General features: G+C 29.2%; 1 protein-coding gene across 1 annotated transcript; it reads left to right on the top strand.

The window, feature by feature from the left end:
* The first annotated feature begins 12637 nt into the window (after positions 1–12637).
* LOC118056553 (somatic embryogenesis receptor kinase 2) lies at positions 12638–19534 on the top strand. The gene is made up of 11 exons (XM_035068795.2): positions 12638–13205; positions 13993–14125; positions 14252–14323; positions 16015–16158; positions 16632–16703; positions 16804–16875; positions 16958–17070; positions 17601–17732; positions 17818–18159; positions 18319–18713; positions 18841–19534. The coding sequence occupies exons 1-11, from the start codon at positions 13112–13114 to the stop codon at positions 19153–19155; spliced, it is 1884 nt and encodes a 627-aa protein (XP_034924686.1). The 5' UTR covers positions 12638–13111; the 3' UTR covers positions 19156–19534.
* The last annotated feature ends 480 nt before the right edge of the window (positions 19535–20014 follow it).

Below are 20014 nucleotides of genomic sequence, written 5' to 3'. Positions count from 1 at the left end.
TGAGGAATTGCAAAGTAAATTCCACAATCCACATCATGAGGCTTATGACATGGTTTAATTACCTGCAAAGTAAATTCAATCCACATCATGAGGCTTATGACATGGTTTAATTACCTCCAAAGTAAATTCAACAATATTCCACATCATTATGACATGGTTTAATTACCTCGAAAGATGCTCTAATAGAGAGTTAATTTGAGTGGAACTACATTTCAGTCCTTCCAATTTGCATAACATACATGTAGGCACCCCTTTCACCCATGGTTATTAAACCCAAGCTAAAGTTAAACCGGTGCAAAAAACAAGTTACGGATTTATTGCTCGTTTGGCATTGCGGTCAAACCTGTTTTTTGAAAAATTTTAATTTTTTTTTTTTGCTAAAATTGAGTATGGTTTGTACTTTTTGGATCGTTTTGATGTGCTGATATCAAAAATAATTTTTAAAAAATGAAAAAACATTATTGGCATACTTTTCGGCACGAAAAGCTATTTAAAAAGTAACCGCTACCACACTCCCAAACACCCTTTTAATAAATTAAAACAATGTTATTTTAAAAAAATCAATTGAGATTTTTATTAAGTTTTGATTAGATTACAAGTTGACTCGTTAGGTCAATATGGTCAAATTATATTAATTCTAGGTTAATTTCCTTTTATACCTAACCTGAGTAATATGATGAATTGATCGAGCTAAGTTTAATAATATCAATGATTTCATCTATTTAACTAACCCTTGTAATCTATATATTTGTGTTAAAGTTTTTTTTTTTTTTTTCATTCCACAGTAAAAGAAAATCTCTTGATTTCTTATGAACAATCTCAAAACTGTATTTTAAGATTAAAAGGAAAAGACATTAAAGAAGCTCTTATGATATGCAGTTTCAACGAAAACTCCTTCATGCTATTTTCCAAGATACTTCTGCCCACACGAGACCTGGAAAAAGAGCTGCCCATTTGAGAGAAAACTTAACAAATATCAGCAAAACTATAATCAATGAACATGGCAGTAACAGGTAGGGAAGGAGACAGGATGCCAAGGGCCAAAGGGCAGTAAGTGTTATTAAAGAGGCGTGACACAAACGAAGCTACCCCTTACCTACCCCTGGGAAGGGATGTCAGACAATGCATACAGCTTGTTCGATTCATTAATGGCGTCCTCTGTTTGTCAAGGCCGGCACTGCGGTCCTACCGGTATTTTATAAAATTTTAATTTTTTTTTTTGTTAAAATTAAGTGTGGTTTGTACTTTCTAGATCATTTTGATGTGCTGATATCAAAAATAATTTTTAAAAAATAAAAAAACATTATTGACATGCTTTTCGGCACGAAAAGCTATTTGAAAAGCAACCGTTATCACACTCCCAAACACCGTCTCACCAAATATACATGTTTATATTCTTAGAATTTCTCTAACTGGGATTGCAGGTCTGGCCATGAAGAATCTCTCTTGAGAAACTATTTTATTACAAGTCTGGATACACTGCATGTGTATTTTATCCCATTAATTGCAGGCATCGAAGTTTCAATCTCACCTAACATTTCGATGATCATAGTATGATATAACACGAACAGGTATATTGATCTTCTTAGCTCAAAACGAAGCATTCCTACGAATGAAGTAGTTAATTGTTCGTACTCCACCTGCACATGGCATGATCGTAATCACATGATTTGATTGTTTTTTTTGTTTTTTAACAGTCCAGCCTAATTTATTATGTATTATCTATTTCGGACTTTATTATTTTTGTTATTTTGTTTATGGTAACGCGAATTCATATTTAAACCTAATATTTCAAAATACATATGATAAGTTAGTAATTAATACTTTTAATTAGACTAATTATCAATTCCTCGTACATCAATGTGAGATATGGCACTTTTATTTTTTGGATATAGATCATCTTCAATACAGTAAGGAAATAACCCAGCAATCGGTACTTGATATGCATACTTTTATATATGGGGAAGATAAAATCAATATCAGAATTAAAGGAAAGTCTATAAACATACCTTTATTATGCCATTTATTAATCCTATTGCTTCATATAAAAAATAAATTAATGGCCAATTTAGAATGTTTTTTGTGGGGTTAGTTACTTAACTTTGTTTTCGTATTAGAATCTCCTATTTCAACCTTGCAGTAAAAACAACGCATTTTCAAATTATTTTTATAATTTTAGACACAAATTTATTCAAAAATTCCCGTTCCAATTATGATTTTGGATGAAAAAGAATTCAACAGAAAAGAAAAATGAATATCAATTAAAGAAAATTACTTTTTACATTATTAAGTTCTGAATTTAATTATATATAGAAAGTGTAAGATTTAAAAAAGAATAAATAAAATTACCAATCAGGTACTATCAAAACAAATTACTATCAGTGCATATATCAATTTAATACACGTCAAATAAAATATTTTGTTTAAAAAGAAAAAAAAATAGAGTTTTATTTTATGAAAAAAAAAAGGGTGATAAGTTAGAAAATCATGTTTACAAATTATAAGTACACGTCTTGAATAAAAATAAAGAAGAAAACAAATAAAAATGGTGGGAAAATTTTATATTTCCTTGTCTATTACTTACTTCATGGATAAGTATAAAGTCCAACATCAAAAATTAAAAAACAAAAACCCCTAATTCATCTCTAATTAAAAAACAAATAAATGGAAAAAGACCATGAAGTTAAAGAAAATAATATTATTAATTGATTATTCTTGTAGAAACTAGCTAATGATTACTGGAACTTCATGAATCCATAAGAAAATGGATTATTCTTGCTAAACAAATTCAATTTGGAGTGAAGTTTTTTGTTGTTAATTAACTGGATGATAAATTGTGTATAATGCAATACTACTGTTTCTGTGCCCTGGTATCAATTTCACTATGATATTTCCTTCAGTTTGTTTTCTTGTACAGGTTTATAATGGGGATTCTAATATATCAGCTTTCTTTATCAACGAAAGCTATATTTATAAAATTTTATCTAATAAGTTAAATATTAGATTGAAATTGTTATTTGACATAGTATCAGAATCTTAATCACTAAGCATTCACGAGTTTAAATCTCACTATTTTTATTTATTTAAAAAAATTAAGCACAAGATAATATGAGTATATGCAAGTTTCAAGTTCAAGGGATTTTTTACTTAATGAAATATATTAAAAAATAATATAAATTATATTTTTAAATCACGTTTAACAGCTTAAAATACTAAATTAAATTGATTTTTGACAATAATGAAAAAAAAATAGAGACTTGAGAATATAAGGAGCACTGCAGCATTTGTATCTCATGAAAGGATCGTACATGATATCACGTTGATATTTATGTGATAAACTAGCTAGGGCATGCAGGAACACAGCTAGATTCGTCAATGCATGGATTGTGGACCTGTACCTCACGGTCCTCACCTCGCCTTATAGAAAAGAATTCAGTCTTTATGATCCTTGAAATGATCGAGCGCTTTTGCATAATTGTGTTTGTCTGTGTGTTCAGACACAAAAGTTGAAGTTGGTGGTGAGCTTACGTTGGGTGTTCAAAGCTTCAACAAAAAGGATTTGAAGAAGCTCCCTAGCCTCGTTTCTTCTTCTTTCTTAATGACTTCTATCCATCCTGAACCTCTTTTTTTTTTTTTTTTTTTTTTTTTTTTTTACGAATGACGAGATGATATTAATTAATTTGAAGAAAAAAAATCAAAGATTTTTAAAAGTTGTTTTTTAAAGGAAAAAACAAATATACACAAAACTATTTTTGTTTAGTAGCTTAATAGATAATTATTCACGCTATATTGTGGGTTGGATTTAATTTTTTTATATAAAAAAAATATATAAAGTGTTTATAATGTGTTTTTAGTATAAAAAATTGAAACTATATAGAAATTAATCTAATATGACCTAGTCAACTTGGCAAGTTAAAAAATATGGATGACCGATAAAAATAATATAGTCTAACTAAAAAAAATCAAAATGATATTTTTTTTTTAAGTATTGAAACCTCAACATATTAGATCAACTCGAGTTATTCAACCAAATTTGTATCCCAGGATCATGAGACCCTGATAACCATATAGAAAAGCAAATAAAAAAAAATATTAAACTCAATTATCAATCAATTCAATGTTGAAGGATAAAAATAAAAATGAAATTCAACTAAAAAACTGGGATGAATCAACCTAGATTAACCTGACAAACATTGATCACGAGACTGGGATAATCCTATAAAAATCAAATCAAAATAAATTATGAAACTTAATTCACAATTAACACAATGTTAAATAATGAAATTATAAAAAAATAAAAAAAAAATGACACCAAAAACCACCCAAGTCAACTAAACAAACTTTTGACCTGCGTCATGAGACCAAGATAACTTCATAAAACGTAAATTAAAATAAATTATGAAGTCTAATTATCAAGCAATCTAGTACTGAAAGATTAGATTTTAAAAAAATCAATTAAAAATAACAAAAAAAAAGTCAAATGGTTTAACTCGTGACCCTAATCATAAAATCATGATAACACCATAAAAATAAAATAAAAAATAAATTATGAAACTCAATTATTAATCAACACAATGTTGAAAGATTAAATTGAAAATAAAATCAAATAAAAAAGGGACAAAAAAAGTTGGCTCAAGTCAACCCGAGTTCACTTGCAAATCCGGGTAAGAAGATTGAGATAACTCTCTCTCTATATATATATATATATATATATATATATATATATAAAGTTCAATTCTCAATCAATCTAATGTTGAAGGATAAAATTAAAAAATATATATTTAATTAAAAAAACCCATGTTAATTTGACTAAGCCTGTAAAACTCACGACCCGAGTCATGAGACCGGTGATAACCTCATATAAAGAAAATCAAAAACTAATTATGATTATAAAATTTATTTTTCAATCAATTCAATATTGAAAGATAAAATTAATAAAAAATTAAAATTTTTCTTTTTAAAAAGGAAAGTAGATTAAGACAAATTATAAAGTTCAATACCAATAAATTTAATGATAAATGATGATATCGAAAAATAAATTAAAAATAAAAAAAATTCAAAATTTTGATTTTTGAGGATTAAAGTGTTAAATAACTTGGTATTTCCCTGTCATGAGTTGAAAAAATCATCTAGTTGGGATTTGGCTAAATGAGGGGTTTTTTTTTATATATATCACTCTAGATGATTATGGAAAGTGTTGAATAGAGGCAAAGATTGGTTGAAATCCAATTAATTAAGAGATGGTTTGCTGTATCCTATTCTGGTTTGTGAAAAAAAAAAAAAAAAAAAAAAAACCTAGTAATTTTAAAGGAGCGTAGCTTAATTAGTCAAGTTTTAAATTTGTTTTTTAAAGATTATCAATTCGAGTTTTACAAATCTTGAAATTACTAAATATTTATATAATTATTAATTTTAAAATTTATAAAATTTATAAAATTAATTAAAATATATGTAAGTTGATGAAAATACTTATATTAGTCTAAAATAAAAACCACAAAGCGGACAAAATATAATGATTCGGGCTTCTCCTTGTATGTATCTGATCCTAGGCCGTCAGTTTTTGTTTCTCTTTCGATCTGAGCATAGGCGTGGACAAACATGTCCCCAAGTATGAAGCTACCCTTCAATAATCTAAACTCATTACATGATTACAGTCGGTAAGACGCAGTATCTAATCAACCACTTCACCATAAAAATACAAGTAGACGATTCACACACGCGATATATTATGGGCAAAGTTTTTTTTTTTAATATAAAAAAATTCAACTTTTTTTTCCTAACAAAATAAATTGTGTACAAATTTAATCAATGTAAGTCAATTTACTTTAATGATTCAAAAACTGTAAAAATAATATTTGACTAGACAAGATTTTCAAGATGATATATTTTTTTAATATTAAAATAACAACATATTAGATTAACTTGGAATAACCTGGATCAATATATCAAATTCGTAACCTAAATCATAAGACTATTATAACCCTATAAAAACAAATCAAAATAAATTATGTTCAATCAGCCTAATATTAAAAAATAAAATTAAAAAAATCAATTAAAAATAACTCGAGTTAACATATCAAATTTACTATGACTAAAAACAATTTTCTTGATTTTTTTTTTATTCATCACGATGAGGCCTACTTTACTATGGCACATGTGACACATTCATTCTGGTTTGGTGTTGGTTTTTTTTTTTTTTTAATTTATACACTTGACCTTCTAAAATTTTGTAGCAATCCTTTAATTTATTTTTTTTTAGGTTTAGTCCATATTCTTTCAATTGATATTTTTTATTTGAATTATTTTATAAATTTAAATTTTGTTTTTAATTTCACCCTACTTTAATCTTTTAACCTATCAAAATTGGTCTCAATTATTTTAAATGCTTTCAATTAATAATTTTTTGTTTAATTATTTTATATAATTAAAATTTATTTTTAATTTTATCCACTTTTAATTTTTAATCTATTAGATTTGGTTCTCATTTTCTTATTGTTATTTATTTTCTTTGAGATAATTTTTAAAATTATTATTTTTTATGATTTCATCTTCCTTTATTTTTATTTTTATTTTTATTTTTTTTACTTTGGTAAATTTTTTATAATTTAATCCGTTAATATTGAATTGAGTTTCTTAATTAAGCCTGAGTCTATGATTTAATGGATTATGAATTTTGGAGATTAACCAAAGTTTATGAGATTTTTCCTAGTTGGTTTTTTTTTTAAGCTCATGTTTTTTTAATTTGATCCTTTAATATTTGGTTTAATTGAAGATTGGGCTCTTTGTTTTTTTTTGCTTTATATAGAATTTTTCACTAATTTTAAAAAATAGTTCAGGTTAGATCTCATGTCTTTTTATTTATCATTATTTATTAAATTTAGCTTTTAAAAAAAATAGTTCATATTAAATTAAATCAATCACTTGAATATAAACATGTTATGCTCTTTTCATAATATTATTGTTTGCTTATGTATAGCTTTTGTTGGGTTTTTGAAATCGAATGTTTTTTTTTTCAGGCTTCAATATCCGGTTGATTAAAATTAGGCTCTTTATTTTGTTTTGATTTAGATTTGTAAAGTTATCATGATCTCATGCTTCAAATCATAAATTTTATGGGTTAATCATGGTTAGCCCGGGTCAAGTCAATATGTCTTGCACTCCAGTTATCAGCAACAAAACAAAATATTATTTATGCTAATTAATTTTGGTATTTGTTCTTTCATTTTTTTTCCTGCAGCCTAAAAATTGATTTTGTAATAGTAATCTTTAATTAAATGTATAAATATCTTCAGACACTTTGCATTCATGAGATCATTTAAAAAAAAAATCCCAAAATATAAAACAATGTCACGTAACTTACAAGGATAAAATAGAAAAAAAAAAAAAAAAAGGTCGTGTCTTGCAATAAAACAACGGTGATCAACAATAAAACAACATATTGTTTTAGTAAATAAAGTAATATAAAATTTATTACCATTTTTTAAATTATTCCAAGACAAAATTAAGTCTATAATCTTAAAAAAAAAAAAAAAACACCAAAGACTTTTTATAATAAAAAAGTAAAAGAGAAAAATCTATTCATCGAAAACAATTTTTAGATTAGAATCACCAAAACTCTAGATTAAATCCTATCTCGTCTTAGGCAATTTAAAAAACAGGAAGACTAACAAGAATATTTAGATAAATAATATGAAAATGGTTTGAATTCCTCAAACTCAGAGTAATTGCTAGCTTCTCGGGTGTTTGGGATTGCTGTTAGATTTTATTTTTGAAAAAAAATTATTTTTTAGCTTAAAAATAGTTTTTTTTTGTTTTTCAATTATTTTTATGTGCTGCATTAAAAATAAATTTAAAAAATAAAAATATATATTATTTTGATATATTTTTAAAAAAAATCACTTTAAAAAAACAATATCTTATACTCGCAAACAAAAATTTCATTAATAAATTCTTAATTACACTCTCCCTTCCAAAAACCCTAACCACAATACTATCCGTGCTCTTCCCTGTTCTATTAACATATGTTTTCCCGTTAAAGAACGGGGCTGTTTCCTATATATTGTACTAGATATATTGCCCGCAAGTTACCATTGCCGCAAGCCGACCAATTTTTTACTTAAAAACGGTGACGGGTTAAAAATAATTAATTCACAAGTAATTAGGTGAATTGGCAATTTAAATATTTATAAAACAAAATACAACAAAAAAACAATGAAACAAAAAGAACAGCACCCAGGATTATTCAAGTCATAATCAAACAACTCAATGTTAATTTAACTAGAAAAAAATTAAAAAAAATAAAAAGTCAAGCTTCAAAATAAAAAGGAAAAAAACATAAACTTAAAGAGGATCAGGTGAACTCTTAATCTTAATCTAATCTAAAAAACTCATAACTTGTTAAATTATAAACCTGAGTTTAATAAAAAAGCTTAAACATCATCCAATTTAATTTTGAAAGATGAAATTATTTAAAAAAAACTATTAGTAAAAAAGGTTGTAAAAAAAAACAGGGTTAAAATCTAACAAAAAAAACCTAATGAGGATGAAATCTAAAAAAATATAATTTCAAACAAAAAAAATACAATTAAAAGAATTAAGATCAAACTTGAAAGATTGAACAAATCATAGAAGGTGAAATTAAGAATTATTTATGATATGATAAATTAATCATGGATTAAAAAATAATAGGGTGAAATAGAAACAAATTGTTGAGAGCTAACCTAGTAGAATCAAACTAAAAAAATAAAAAAAATAAAAAAAAATTTAAAAAAAGAGAGAATTAAACCAAAAAAATAACAAAACAAAAGTTTTAAAAAGATGATAAAAATAAGACAACATTAATATAGAAAAAAGGGAAAAAAGCAAGCCAAATATTTAAATCTGGATTTAATCTCTAAAACGTTACATCCGTGAATTTTTTTACTGAGATTCAATTAAGAAATATAATTCTCAACAAATTTAATCTTGAAAGATGAGATTGGTAGAAAAATATTAAAAAAAAATGCAAAAGCAAACATTGTCAAATCTTAAAAATCAAGCAATCCATGAAGCCTTGAATTTGAATTCTATTAAGAAGTTTTTTATAAGTCAATTTAAAAACTTCTCAAAGAAAAAAAAAAGTCTCGAGCGAACCCGACAGCCAACTTAGGTCAATAAATTAAACACGTATATAGAAAATAAAATTGGGATGACCCTATAAAAAGGGAAGCAAAAAGAATACTGCCAAGAAAATATTTTAAAAAAATAATTTAAAAAAAAAACAGAAGTCGACTTAGTTTAATTTTTGAAATTTATTACTCAGGTTATGAGACTTAGGTGACCCCATTAAATAAAAACCCGAAACAACAAATAAGTTAGATTATTAATCAAACAAATAATGAGGAATGAAATCGAAAGAAAAAAAAATCAATTAAAAAAACAATGCAAAACAAAAAAAGAAATTGCAATTTAAAGAATTTGGACTAAATTCGACATAAAAATTAAATCAAATTAAATGTGCAGGGAAAAATATAATGAAATTAAATGTTTATTAATGGAATTGTAAAAACAAATCCATTAAGAAAATTATTTAAAAATAACAATTAAAAAAATAAGAGCCGAATTTGACATAAAAAATAAATGAAATAAATACCTAAGGTGGGATTGAAAAAAAAAAACAAATCAATCAAGAGAATGATTCAAAACAAAAGAAATAACAATTAAAAAAACAAGGATTAAATTTGAAAACAAATAAAAAAAATAAAATGATCATGGATTAAAAAAATAAAATACAATTAGAAATATTCAATGTAAATAAAATAATTGCAAATAAGATAGGATGGATTGAATTAAAAGAAAAAATAAATTGAAGAGCTAATATATTTTTTGCATGACCAACACATGATCCAAAGAAGCGAGATAAGGAAAAGAAATGGAGAAAAGAAAAGCAATTTCAGGCTTAATCACATCGAACCTCTCAGAGAGAAAAAAGATGCCGTGACAGATTAAATGATGCAGCAGACTTATGGTTACAACAACCAGAGCTAGTTGCACGCGCTGCTAAAATGCAACTTTTTTTTTATTTGTTCAAAATTGAAAATGTCCTTAGGAGTTAGGACTAAACAACAAAAAAAATAAACTAAGATGAAATTATAATCAAGTTCCTGAATCCAATGTGAAAAAATTTGAATGATAGGGATAATGTTATAATTATATTGTTTTATCAAATATGAAAAACATTCATGTTTAGACATCATTGAATTATTTTATTAAAGAGTTATATTAGTAGTTTTATTATTAATTAAAAAAATATAATTACTAAAATAGTATTATATAATTTTCTAAAGATATTTATATTATAATGAAAATATTATATACTCGAAGCAAAGGTTAAAAATAAAATAATTAAAAAAAACAAAACAAAACAATAACTACACCTTTATAATGAATAATAATCGGTGTTTTGGAGCACAATAACATCGTTAGGAGAATTATTATTATTATTATTGATAATATACGGAATGACTATGCTTTAAAAAAAAAAAAAAAGATTTAATAAAACGCACACACGGGGACACATCGCTATCAGGCCAAAGACAGCCTCACTAATGCCACTGTCACGTTTTGTACCCAATATCTGACGTGGCAAACCAAAACATTGTGCCAGAAGTATAAATAAATCCCCCAAATATAATATTCTATCAATCGTGTACACACTCAAGCAGGAGACGTGGAAGGAGCACCTTTTAATTTGTAAGATGCTTTGATCTCTTGCTTGTTAGCACGTCTCTCTCTCTCTCTCTCTCTCTCTCTCTCTCTCATTTTTTTCAAGAATGTAGCCCTTCACATCATAATAAATGCAGAGTTATCAGAACACTTGAATTTAATTATAATTATTTTTTAAAATATTTTTATTTATAAATATATTAAAATAATTTTTTTATATTTTTAAAAAATATTTTTTAATATCAATACATCAAAATAATTTAATACTAAAAAATATTAATTTTAAAGTATAAAAATATAAAATTATTTTAAAAATACTTTTAAAATACAAAAATAAACAAGTTAAATTCATCTATTATATAATTTGACTGATAACTTAATCAAATAAACTTTATATAACAATTATTTTGATTTATTTCAATAGTTATTACTTTGAATTTTTTAAAAAAGATATGACTAGATTTCATCCACATTTGTGTTGATTAATTAGGTTATGAAATGATTCATCTAGTCACACGGATTTGATTAATTCAATACATTAAAAGAATTAGATTAAATCTTAAATTTACGAATCACCATATTAATCCAACATACCAGATTTAATAATTATAAATAAATATGTGGAAAGAGGAACATGTTAATTTCTTTATTGATTAATAAACTTTTGAAGGAAAAAAAAACATGGTAAAAGCAACTATAATTCCTTTTTCTCCTACAATAAATTTTCTTTCCTAGCTAGTTTGGGGTATTTGAGAACATGATAAATATTACTTTTTAAAAAATTTATTTTTTACATTATCACATCAAAATAATTTAAAAATAAAAAAAATTAATTTAAAATTTTCAAAACTCCAGCTAAACACCCCTTTATACAATTTCTAATATATTATTTTAATTTTTTTATGATATAAATATTATTTTTGACATTATCAAATCAAAATAATTTAAAAATATAAAAAGATTAATTGAAAATTTTCAAAACTCCAGTTAAACACCCCTTTATACAATTTCTAATATATTATTTTAATTTCTTTTTATGATATGAATATGATTTTATGATACCATTTATTTTTTGTCGCGAAATCTACATCTTAGCAACGATTTATAGCATCCCACTTATCAAGGACAAGGAGTTTTCAAGCATACAACCATCAAGTCACATCTTTCTTTTCTTAGTGAGGTATTTTAATTGATTTTTAAAGTCTATTTTTCTAAAAAATATATTAAATAATTTAAAATTATTAAAAATTAATTTTAAATAAAAATAAAAATAAAAAATTTTAACTTGGACAAACGCCGCAATACCTTTCAGAACACATAATCATTTACCTCTTAATTAAAGGCATGTTTAGAAATATAATTACAATTATTTTTTAAAATATTTTTTATATTGAAATGTATTAAAATGATGTTTTTTAGTTTTTAAAAATTATTTTTTAAGATTAACACATTAAAACGATTTAAAATATATAATTTTTTTTTTAATTTTTAATAAAAAAAATTAAAATTTTTAAAAATATATATACAATCACATTTTTAAATACTTTACCAAGCAGTGCCTTAAAAAATCGCAAGGCTTTGGTTTCCACCCATGAACCTAACTCATATGCAGAAGTAGTCATTCTTTATCATTTAATAAATATTTGATTTAAATCAAAGAGAATTTAGCTTGTGGTTTTCTTAAGGCTAATTTGTTTTTTATCATTTAATAATCTTTAAAATATAATTAATTGTTTTTGCTTAAGGACCAAAATGTTATGACCTTAATAAACCAGGGACAAATTTATACCTTACCCCGAAAATAAATATTGACGGTCGGTCCCACAAGTTTTGACCTGGAAACGGTGTTTTTTGGGGTCACATCACTTTCCTTGATATAGCGCGAATGCGGTTTTTGACTGCGCTCGGGCAATGGGCAGCTTCAGCTTCTTGTCCGGGCAGCCTTACACATCTCCCTCGTAAAAAGAACACTTAAAAAAGAAAAATAATAAATAAACATGGATAAAAAGGAAAGTATTTTTTTTCTTTTTTAGTTATTATTACAAGAAAGAAAGTATAGTGAACTGAAAATGCTTTGAAAATTTTCAGCCTTGTTACTTCTTCTTGTTGTGTTTTTTGTTGTGTGTTTTGAGTTTTTGTCTTGAAGTTGTGGATTTTTTGAAGTGAGGTATAATGGGGTGTTAGAGATCAGGTTAGTTTCTAGAGGGAGATAAAAATGGTGGGGTTATTAGTGTTTTTGGTGTTGTGAGAGAGTTGAAAGAGAAAGGGAAAGCCAGGGGTTCTGTGGTTTTTTTTTTTTTTTGTTTTTTTATTTTTGGTCGGCTATGTAATGGTGAGTTGGGTTTTGGTCTGTTGTTGTTTGGATCTGAGGAGATTGAGAGGTTAAGGTTAAGAGCTTTGGTGGGTTATGGAGAGGAAACTTGGGGACCTTCTGTTTTTGTGGTTGTTGATCTTGGTGTTGCTGCTGCATCCTGTATGGCTGGTTCTGGGTAACATGGAAGGTTGGTTGTTTTTATGCTCATTTACTGGGTTTTTTGGTACTGTATTTTTGTTGGTTTTTTTTTTTTTTTCTTTTTGAGAATTTGAACTTGATCTTGATCTTTGCTTTATTTGTTGATTTGTGAAAAAGGGTTTTTGTTTTTGGTTTCATTAATTGTTTGCTGCAGTGAAGAATGAGTATTTGCGGCTGAGTAAAGTACTTTGATAATGGTTACTGGTAAACTTATTGGATTTTTTCAATTTATTGCTTTTGTTGGTGAATTTGAATGTCATTTAAATTTGAGGTTGTGTATGTTGATCTTTTAATGTAAGAACGAGAGTATGTTTTTTTGTACTATTTATGACTTAAAGATGATAGTTAGAATGGCTTTATTGCACCTGAGAATTTACCTCGTAAGACGTTGCCTTTTGTTCTCCATTTTAAAGCTTCATATCTGGATGGATTTATCAAATAATTTTAAAAAATGTACTTGGTTTGAGATACATTTGGTTGTGGATGTATATCCTTCCATCAATGTTAGATAATGAGTGGATGATTTCTGTGAGATGATTCGGGTCTTGCACATTCAGTTAAGTTCTGGTATCACAAGAAGGCCTTAAATCCTATACTTTTTTCTTTTCTTTTTTTTGGGAAAAGAATCTCTTCTTTTTTCATCATTAATGTCTATGGATGAAATGCCATGAATCAATGTCAACCTCGATATTCCTGCACCTCATTGATTCATCTCTGTCTATTTTGTGCCATGATAGTTGTCAACCCCTAACTTGAATTTGCTTGCTGGAAAACAGGTGATGCTTTGCATAGCCTCAGGAGCAACTTGAATGATCCAAACAATGTCCTGCAGAGTTGGGATCCTACCCTTGTCAACCCTTGCACATGGTTTCATGTCACATGTGACAATGATAATAGTGTCATACGAGTGTAAGCTTCTTGCCCCTTTGATGTTCCTCAAGAACAAGCTTTTGATGTAACTTATAACAATACGAATTAGCTTATATAAGCATTCCCGAGGAATACAGCATGTGATATTTCTTCTTGATTTCACAGTGATCTTGGAAATGCTGCTTTATCTGGTCAGCTTGTTCCACAGCTTGGCCTACTTAAGAATTTGCAATACTTGTAAGTCCTGCTCAATGATTTGAATGCATCCATCGAATTCTTTTGTTAAATGGTTGCATAATGGTGCACTGCACCAGTTCTCTTGTTCTTGTAAAGTGAATTTCGAAATGTAATGTTATACATCAAGTTGCATGTCGGAGACAAATAAATGCTCACAAGCATTCATTTCTTTGTCGAAATGAATAATAGTTGATTGCCCAGAAATAATTTTCATTGTGAAATCATCAAAAAGTTCATTTTTTTCTTTCTGGAAAAAAATATGATTTGGAACTAGTGCAATTAAGTGTAGAATGTGTTTCCATGTCTTAGCAGTCTAGCTAAAAGGATTATATTTGCACTTCTAAACAAATAGAGCATGTCTTTTCATAGTTAAATAGAATTCTTGAATGAAATTGATAGTGAGTGCCTCTTGTGCTATTATATCCTTACTGGGGTAAACATGGATCTAGTTGATGTCAGAGGCAAGGGTTAGACTAAAGCTCATAGGTCGTTTTTGGAAAGGGCTGACTATGCTCTCTGCGGGGGCTGATTCTCCCCAAAGAGTTTAGATTATAAGGATGGGAGATTTGGTGACATTAAAGAAAACAGTTTTGGATTTTTATTCTCAATACTCTTCCATTTGGGAAATGATTATGGAAATATTAACAAGATTGTTTATGTTGGCATGTGTTTTACTCACTTCCAACCATGTAGATTATGGTGCTGTCCTGACAAATTGTTGTTGGCCAAAGATTTTCCACTAAAGCAATGAACCCATGAGACAGAACAATGAATTGTGAAAAAGAATTGGAAATTTCTGATTATGTTAGCATTTCCTGTAGTCTAACCAAATCTAACACGTATTTGCTGCCTGGTTGAGTGAAACTTGTATTTTCTATTGAAAGTCAGAAACTCGTTATGTTAGGGGCCTCTGTTCTCTGTATTGGATGACCCATCACTTAATTATAACTCCATTCACAATAAGTGAAATGCCATGTTATAAAGGAATAAAAAAAAAGGCATTGCTCGTGTTTTTCCACTGAATTGGTATCCTGGAAGAAAGAATTTGAAGGCTATCTTAACATTTCACATTTAGTAGCTGTTCTCAAGATTCAAGCCCTGCTTCTCTTTGGCTACAATTCCAAAAGTTTCGACACCGTACCAGGCAAAGGCTCCTCTGAGATAATTTGCAGAATGATCTGACATGTACTGGAATTTATCCTAGGGTATTGGAAAGTTGAAATAATCTAAGGTTTCAGGAAATGGATGCTATGCTTTTCTGGTATTAAACTGTGTGCTTGTAGCTTTGGTCAGTGGTAAAATTGAATGTGGTCTAGTAATAACTTCCATGACTGAAAATTTGTGAAGTTCATGTTTCATAAACTGGAAGAACAATCTCTGCTGCTCGAACCACTATCTTGTATTGGCTCCATACATTGAGGTTGTAGTTGGTTGTAATGTAACAGCATCTTGTGTGGATCAGGTCAGGCCCAGGAGAAATGTTTGGTAAATTTTAATGTTCACCACTTGGAAGTTCCTTCTAGTAGTGATGTGTTTGTTTTGAACAGATGCAAACGTATATCATGCTTGATCTAGTTATGAAAAAGTCCCTTGGCAATTTGTTAATTTTGTTTTGTGAGTTTATGGTTGACACATCTTTCGTTTTTTAATCATTTCTTGCATGATTCATTAAGCCATATTGTTTACAACAGGGAACTCTATAGTAACAATATAAGTGGACCAATTCCTAGTGATCTGGGAAATTTGACTAACCTGGTGAGCTTGGATCTTTACTTGAATAGTTTTACTGGTCCCATCCCGGACACTTTGGGCAAGCTGTCAAAACTGCGATTCCTGTAAGTATGCTCCTAAAATATTCAGTCTCCATCTTTGTGGTGTAGTTTCCAAAAATTGTTATTATATGCATATCAATTCTTTATTCTTGTCCATTACTAGTGATGCTTCTTGATATGTGTACCTTGTTATAGGAGTTTTTATACTGCACAGGAAAAACAAAATGAAGTTATTAGTTGTCTCTTGGCTCTACTGAATTGCCAGAATCCCTAATCTTAAGCGATCCCTAATGATCCATCTAATGATAAATTGCAATTGCTGCCTGGTAGACATGCACATGAGTGTTGGTAACCTGCATCTGCACACACATGCCAAATCAATGATGCAATTTCTTTATTTAACATGGCTTTTATATCCTTAGCCATAATATACTGTTATGGCATCTGCTTATGATGGTAATTTAAGCTGCGTCTCTTGATTGATTTTGGAGCTTAACTTTTTTTTTTTGTTCCTGGCATGTTTGGTGCAAGGACAGTCGGCTTAATAACAATAGTTTGGTGGGGCCCATTCCAATGTCATTGACTAATATCTCAGCACTTCAAGTACTGTGAGTGCTCAGTTACTTACTATGTTTCTTGAAGAAATCTTTCTTTAAGAAATTGTGTGACACAAAAGTAAATTTTTGCATTTTGCATTTTTGAACACAGGGATCTTTCAAACAACCGCCTCTCTGGAGTGGTTCCAGATAATGGTTCCTTCTCACTGTTCACTCCCATCAGGTTTGATAATCATCAGAGCATTACCTGCCCTTAATGGACTGCTTTTGAAAGCGCTTCTGAAATTCTTCCTTTTCCCTTTCAGTTTTGCTAACAACTTGGATCTCTGTGGACCGGTTACCGGTCATCCCTGCCCAGGTTCTCCTCCATTTTCTCCTCCTCCTCCATTTGTCCCACTGCCTCCAGTTTCTACACCAGGTAACCTGTCACTCATTCTCAGTTTGAAATTAAGAAGTGCAGATTATGCTCTCACATTATAGTATTTCTCAAGTCTCCAGCACGGTCGGTCAATGTTTTTGGCATGTGAGCTGACCTGGGTTTTTATGAGCGAAGTTCTTCCTTCTATTATTGCTTGGTCAACATTGAACTGTTATGTGGTCCAAGTTATACATACTACATATGAATTTTGCTTCTGCTGGTCTATTAATATGAAGGCATGTTTTGTTGTCATTATTGTGTTGTACACACTGGCTGGAATATTTAATTTGTGATGTAGTAATACTTGTACAAGAATATATTGCAACACATGTTAACTTGTAGAACTTAAATTAATTAAAATTGATTTAATTGATTCAATTATGTTTCCCTGGCATAGGCTGAATTCCCATTTTTTAGTGTTATGTTTCCCATTTTTTGATCACTATTTGGTTTACTGGTGGATATTTTGTCAAGAATTTGATATCCTGTTCTGCTAATCTAGGTATATTTTTTTTTGCATCTAATTTCAGGAGGTAATAGTGTAACTGGAGCAATTGCTGGAGGAGTTGCGGCTGGTGCAGCCTTACTGTTTGCTGCCCCTGCATTAGCATTTGCTTTGTGGCGTCGGAGGAAGCCTCAGGAATTCTTCTTTGATGTTCCTGGTTAGGGTTTTAACTGAAGAAAAAAAACAAAAACACATTTAGACTTTGTAGGATGTTTTGATGAAATATGTTTGTCTCTTTGCAGCTGAAGAAGATCCCGAGGTTCATCTAGGACAGCTTAAGAGGTTTTCACTGCGAGAATTACAAGTTGCAACAGATAGCTTTAGCAACAAAAATATTCTGGGTAGAGGAGGATTTGGTAAGGTTTACAAAGGACGTCTAGCAGATGGCTCATTGGTGGCTGTAAAAAGACTTAAAGAAGAACGTACACCTGGAGGAGAGTTGCAGTTTCAAACAGAAGTCGAGATGATAAGCATGGCTGTGCATCGGAATCTCCTCCGCTTACGAGGCTTTTGCATGACACCAACTGAAAGACTGCTTGTTTATCCCTACATGGCTAATGGAAGTGTTGCATCATGTTTGAGGGGTAAACCTTGTTATCATTGGCATTTGTCATTGATATTTCAACTGCCTTGACACAATTTGTTTTGATTATTAAATAGGTCGATCATTCTTTGTGCCTTCTAAAACTAGCTTTGTGCCAGTTATATCATTGCCTTAATTGTTTTATCGATGCATGTTTTAGAACGCCCACCATCACAACCTCCTCTAGATTGGCCAACACGGAAGCGAATTGCATTGGGATCTGCAAGGGGTTTATCTTATTTGCATGATCATTGTGATCCAAAGATTATTCATCGGGATGTTAAAGCTGCAAATATTTTGTTGGATGAGGAATTTGAGGCTGTTGTTGGGGATTTTGGGTTAGCAAAATTGATGGACTACAAGGATACTCACGTCACCACTGCTGTCCGTGGTACAATAGGGCACATAGCTCCAGAGTACCTATCTACTGGTAAATCGTCCGAGAAAACTGATGTTTTTGGTTATGGAATCATGCTTCTGGAGCTAATTACTGGACAGAGGGCCTTTGACCTTGCTAGGTTGGCAAATGATGATGATGTTATGTTGCTTGATTGGGTATGCACACTTTACTATGTTCTTATTTTATTTTATTTTTTTGTTGAAGTCTTGTCTTTTTGCCCGTTTCATAAGGCTTCGGAACAATGACTAGTTCGTATATCTAATGGAATTGATGTCGTCTCAGGTAAAAGGACTTCTTAAGGAGAAGAAGTTAGAAATGCTAGTAGATCCTGATCTCCAAAACAAATATGTGGAAGCAGAGGTGGAGCAACTAATCCAGGTTGCGCTGCTTTGTACGCAAGGTACCCCGATGGAGCGGCCTAAGATGTCAGAAGTGGTGAGAATGCTTGAAGGTGATGGTTTAGCAGAGAGATGGGATGAGTGGCAAAAGGTAGAAGTTCTTCGTCAGGAGGTGGAATTATCCCCTCATCCAAGCTCTGATTGGATTGTTGACTCGACAGAAAATCTGCATGCGGTTGAGTTATCTGGTCCAAGGTGACCATGGCACAGTTACAAGAGAGGAAATACTGCCTATTTTTTATTTTATCATAATTTTCTACCCTTTTTTTTTGTCTTTTGATTTGATGAATGTATCCTGATTTTAAGTCTCATGTAAGTCCATTCTGCATTGTATTCATTACCTTTGTGCATACGAGTCGTGTTGTTGAGCTGCAATTTGTGTCATCTGCTGCCAATGGAGCAGCTGATATTTGGATGCGGCCCGTGCAGTTCAATCTTTGCCTACTGCAATTTTATGGAAGAGTAGGCCTGAGTTGTGAATTTTTCAAATTTAAGTACATAGAGGAACCCCTATGGAACGCTGGTTACTAATTTAAACATTTTTTAGTGAGAAATTTGTCTGGATGGATTATTTGTTACTGAACTTGTGCCTTCTTTGGTTTGCACACCGACTGTTCTAATTCTAAGTGCTCAGCTCAGTCTTCAATTAAACTATTTTTCAGAAAATTATAGTAAAAACTAAAAAGATTTAGTGTTTTTACTGTAATTAATTCATTTCACTGTTGATTTTAGCAGTGATTTTTTTTAAAAAAATTCTCATTTTGGTTCAACTTTTATTTTATACAATTGAGTTCTTTCAAGTTTAATTTTAGCATATATATATTTGTTAACAACTTTTAGCATATATATATTTTAACAACTTTTATTTGTTAGAGAGATTGATTTTAGTCCTTTGTTTTTGCTAACAGGTAATTAATTCCTCTAAATTTTTTAAAATATTTAATTTTAACATCAAACTTTTATTCAGTTTCTGAGGAGAGAAAAAAACTAGTTAAATTTTAGTAAAGAGAGTTGTTGACGATCATTTTAACCATTAGTTTGTGTCAAATAGTTTTGCA

The sequence above is a fragment of the Populus alba genome, chromosome 19, assembly GCF_005239225.2.
Source record: "Populus alba chromosome 19, ASM523922v2, whole genome shotgun sequence".
Classification (NCBI taxonomy): domain Eukaryota; kingdom Viridiplantae; phylum Streptophyta; class Magnoliopsida; order Malpighiales; family Salicaceae; genus Populus; species Populus alba.
This window is presented reverse-complemented; position numbering and strand designations above follow the sequence as displayed.

Excerpts from the sequence above, each read along its gene's own strand:
- LOC118056553 (XM_035068795.2), top strand. The coding sequence starts at position 13,112 with ATGGAGAGGAAACTTGGGGACCTTCTGTTTTTGTGGTTGTTGATCTTG. Across the intron at positions 16,876-16,957 it reads TCACTGTTCACTCCCATCAG|TTTTGCTAACAACTTGGATC; the intron begins GTTTGATAATCA and ends TTTCCCTTTCAG. Across the intron at positions 17,733-17,817 it reads ATTCTTCTTTGATGTTCCTG|CTGAAGAAGATCCCGAGGTT; the intron begins GTTAGGGTTTTA and ends GTCTCTTTGCAG.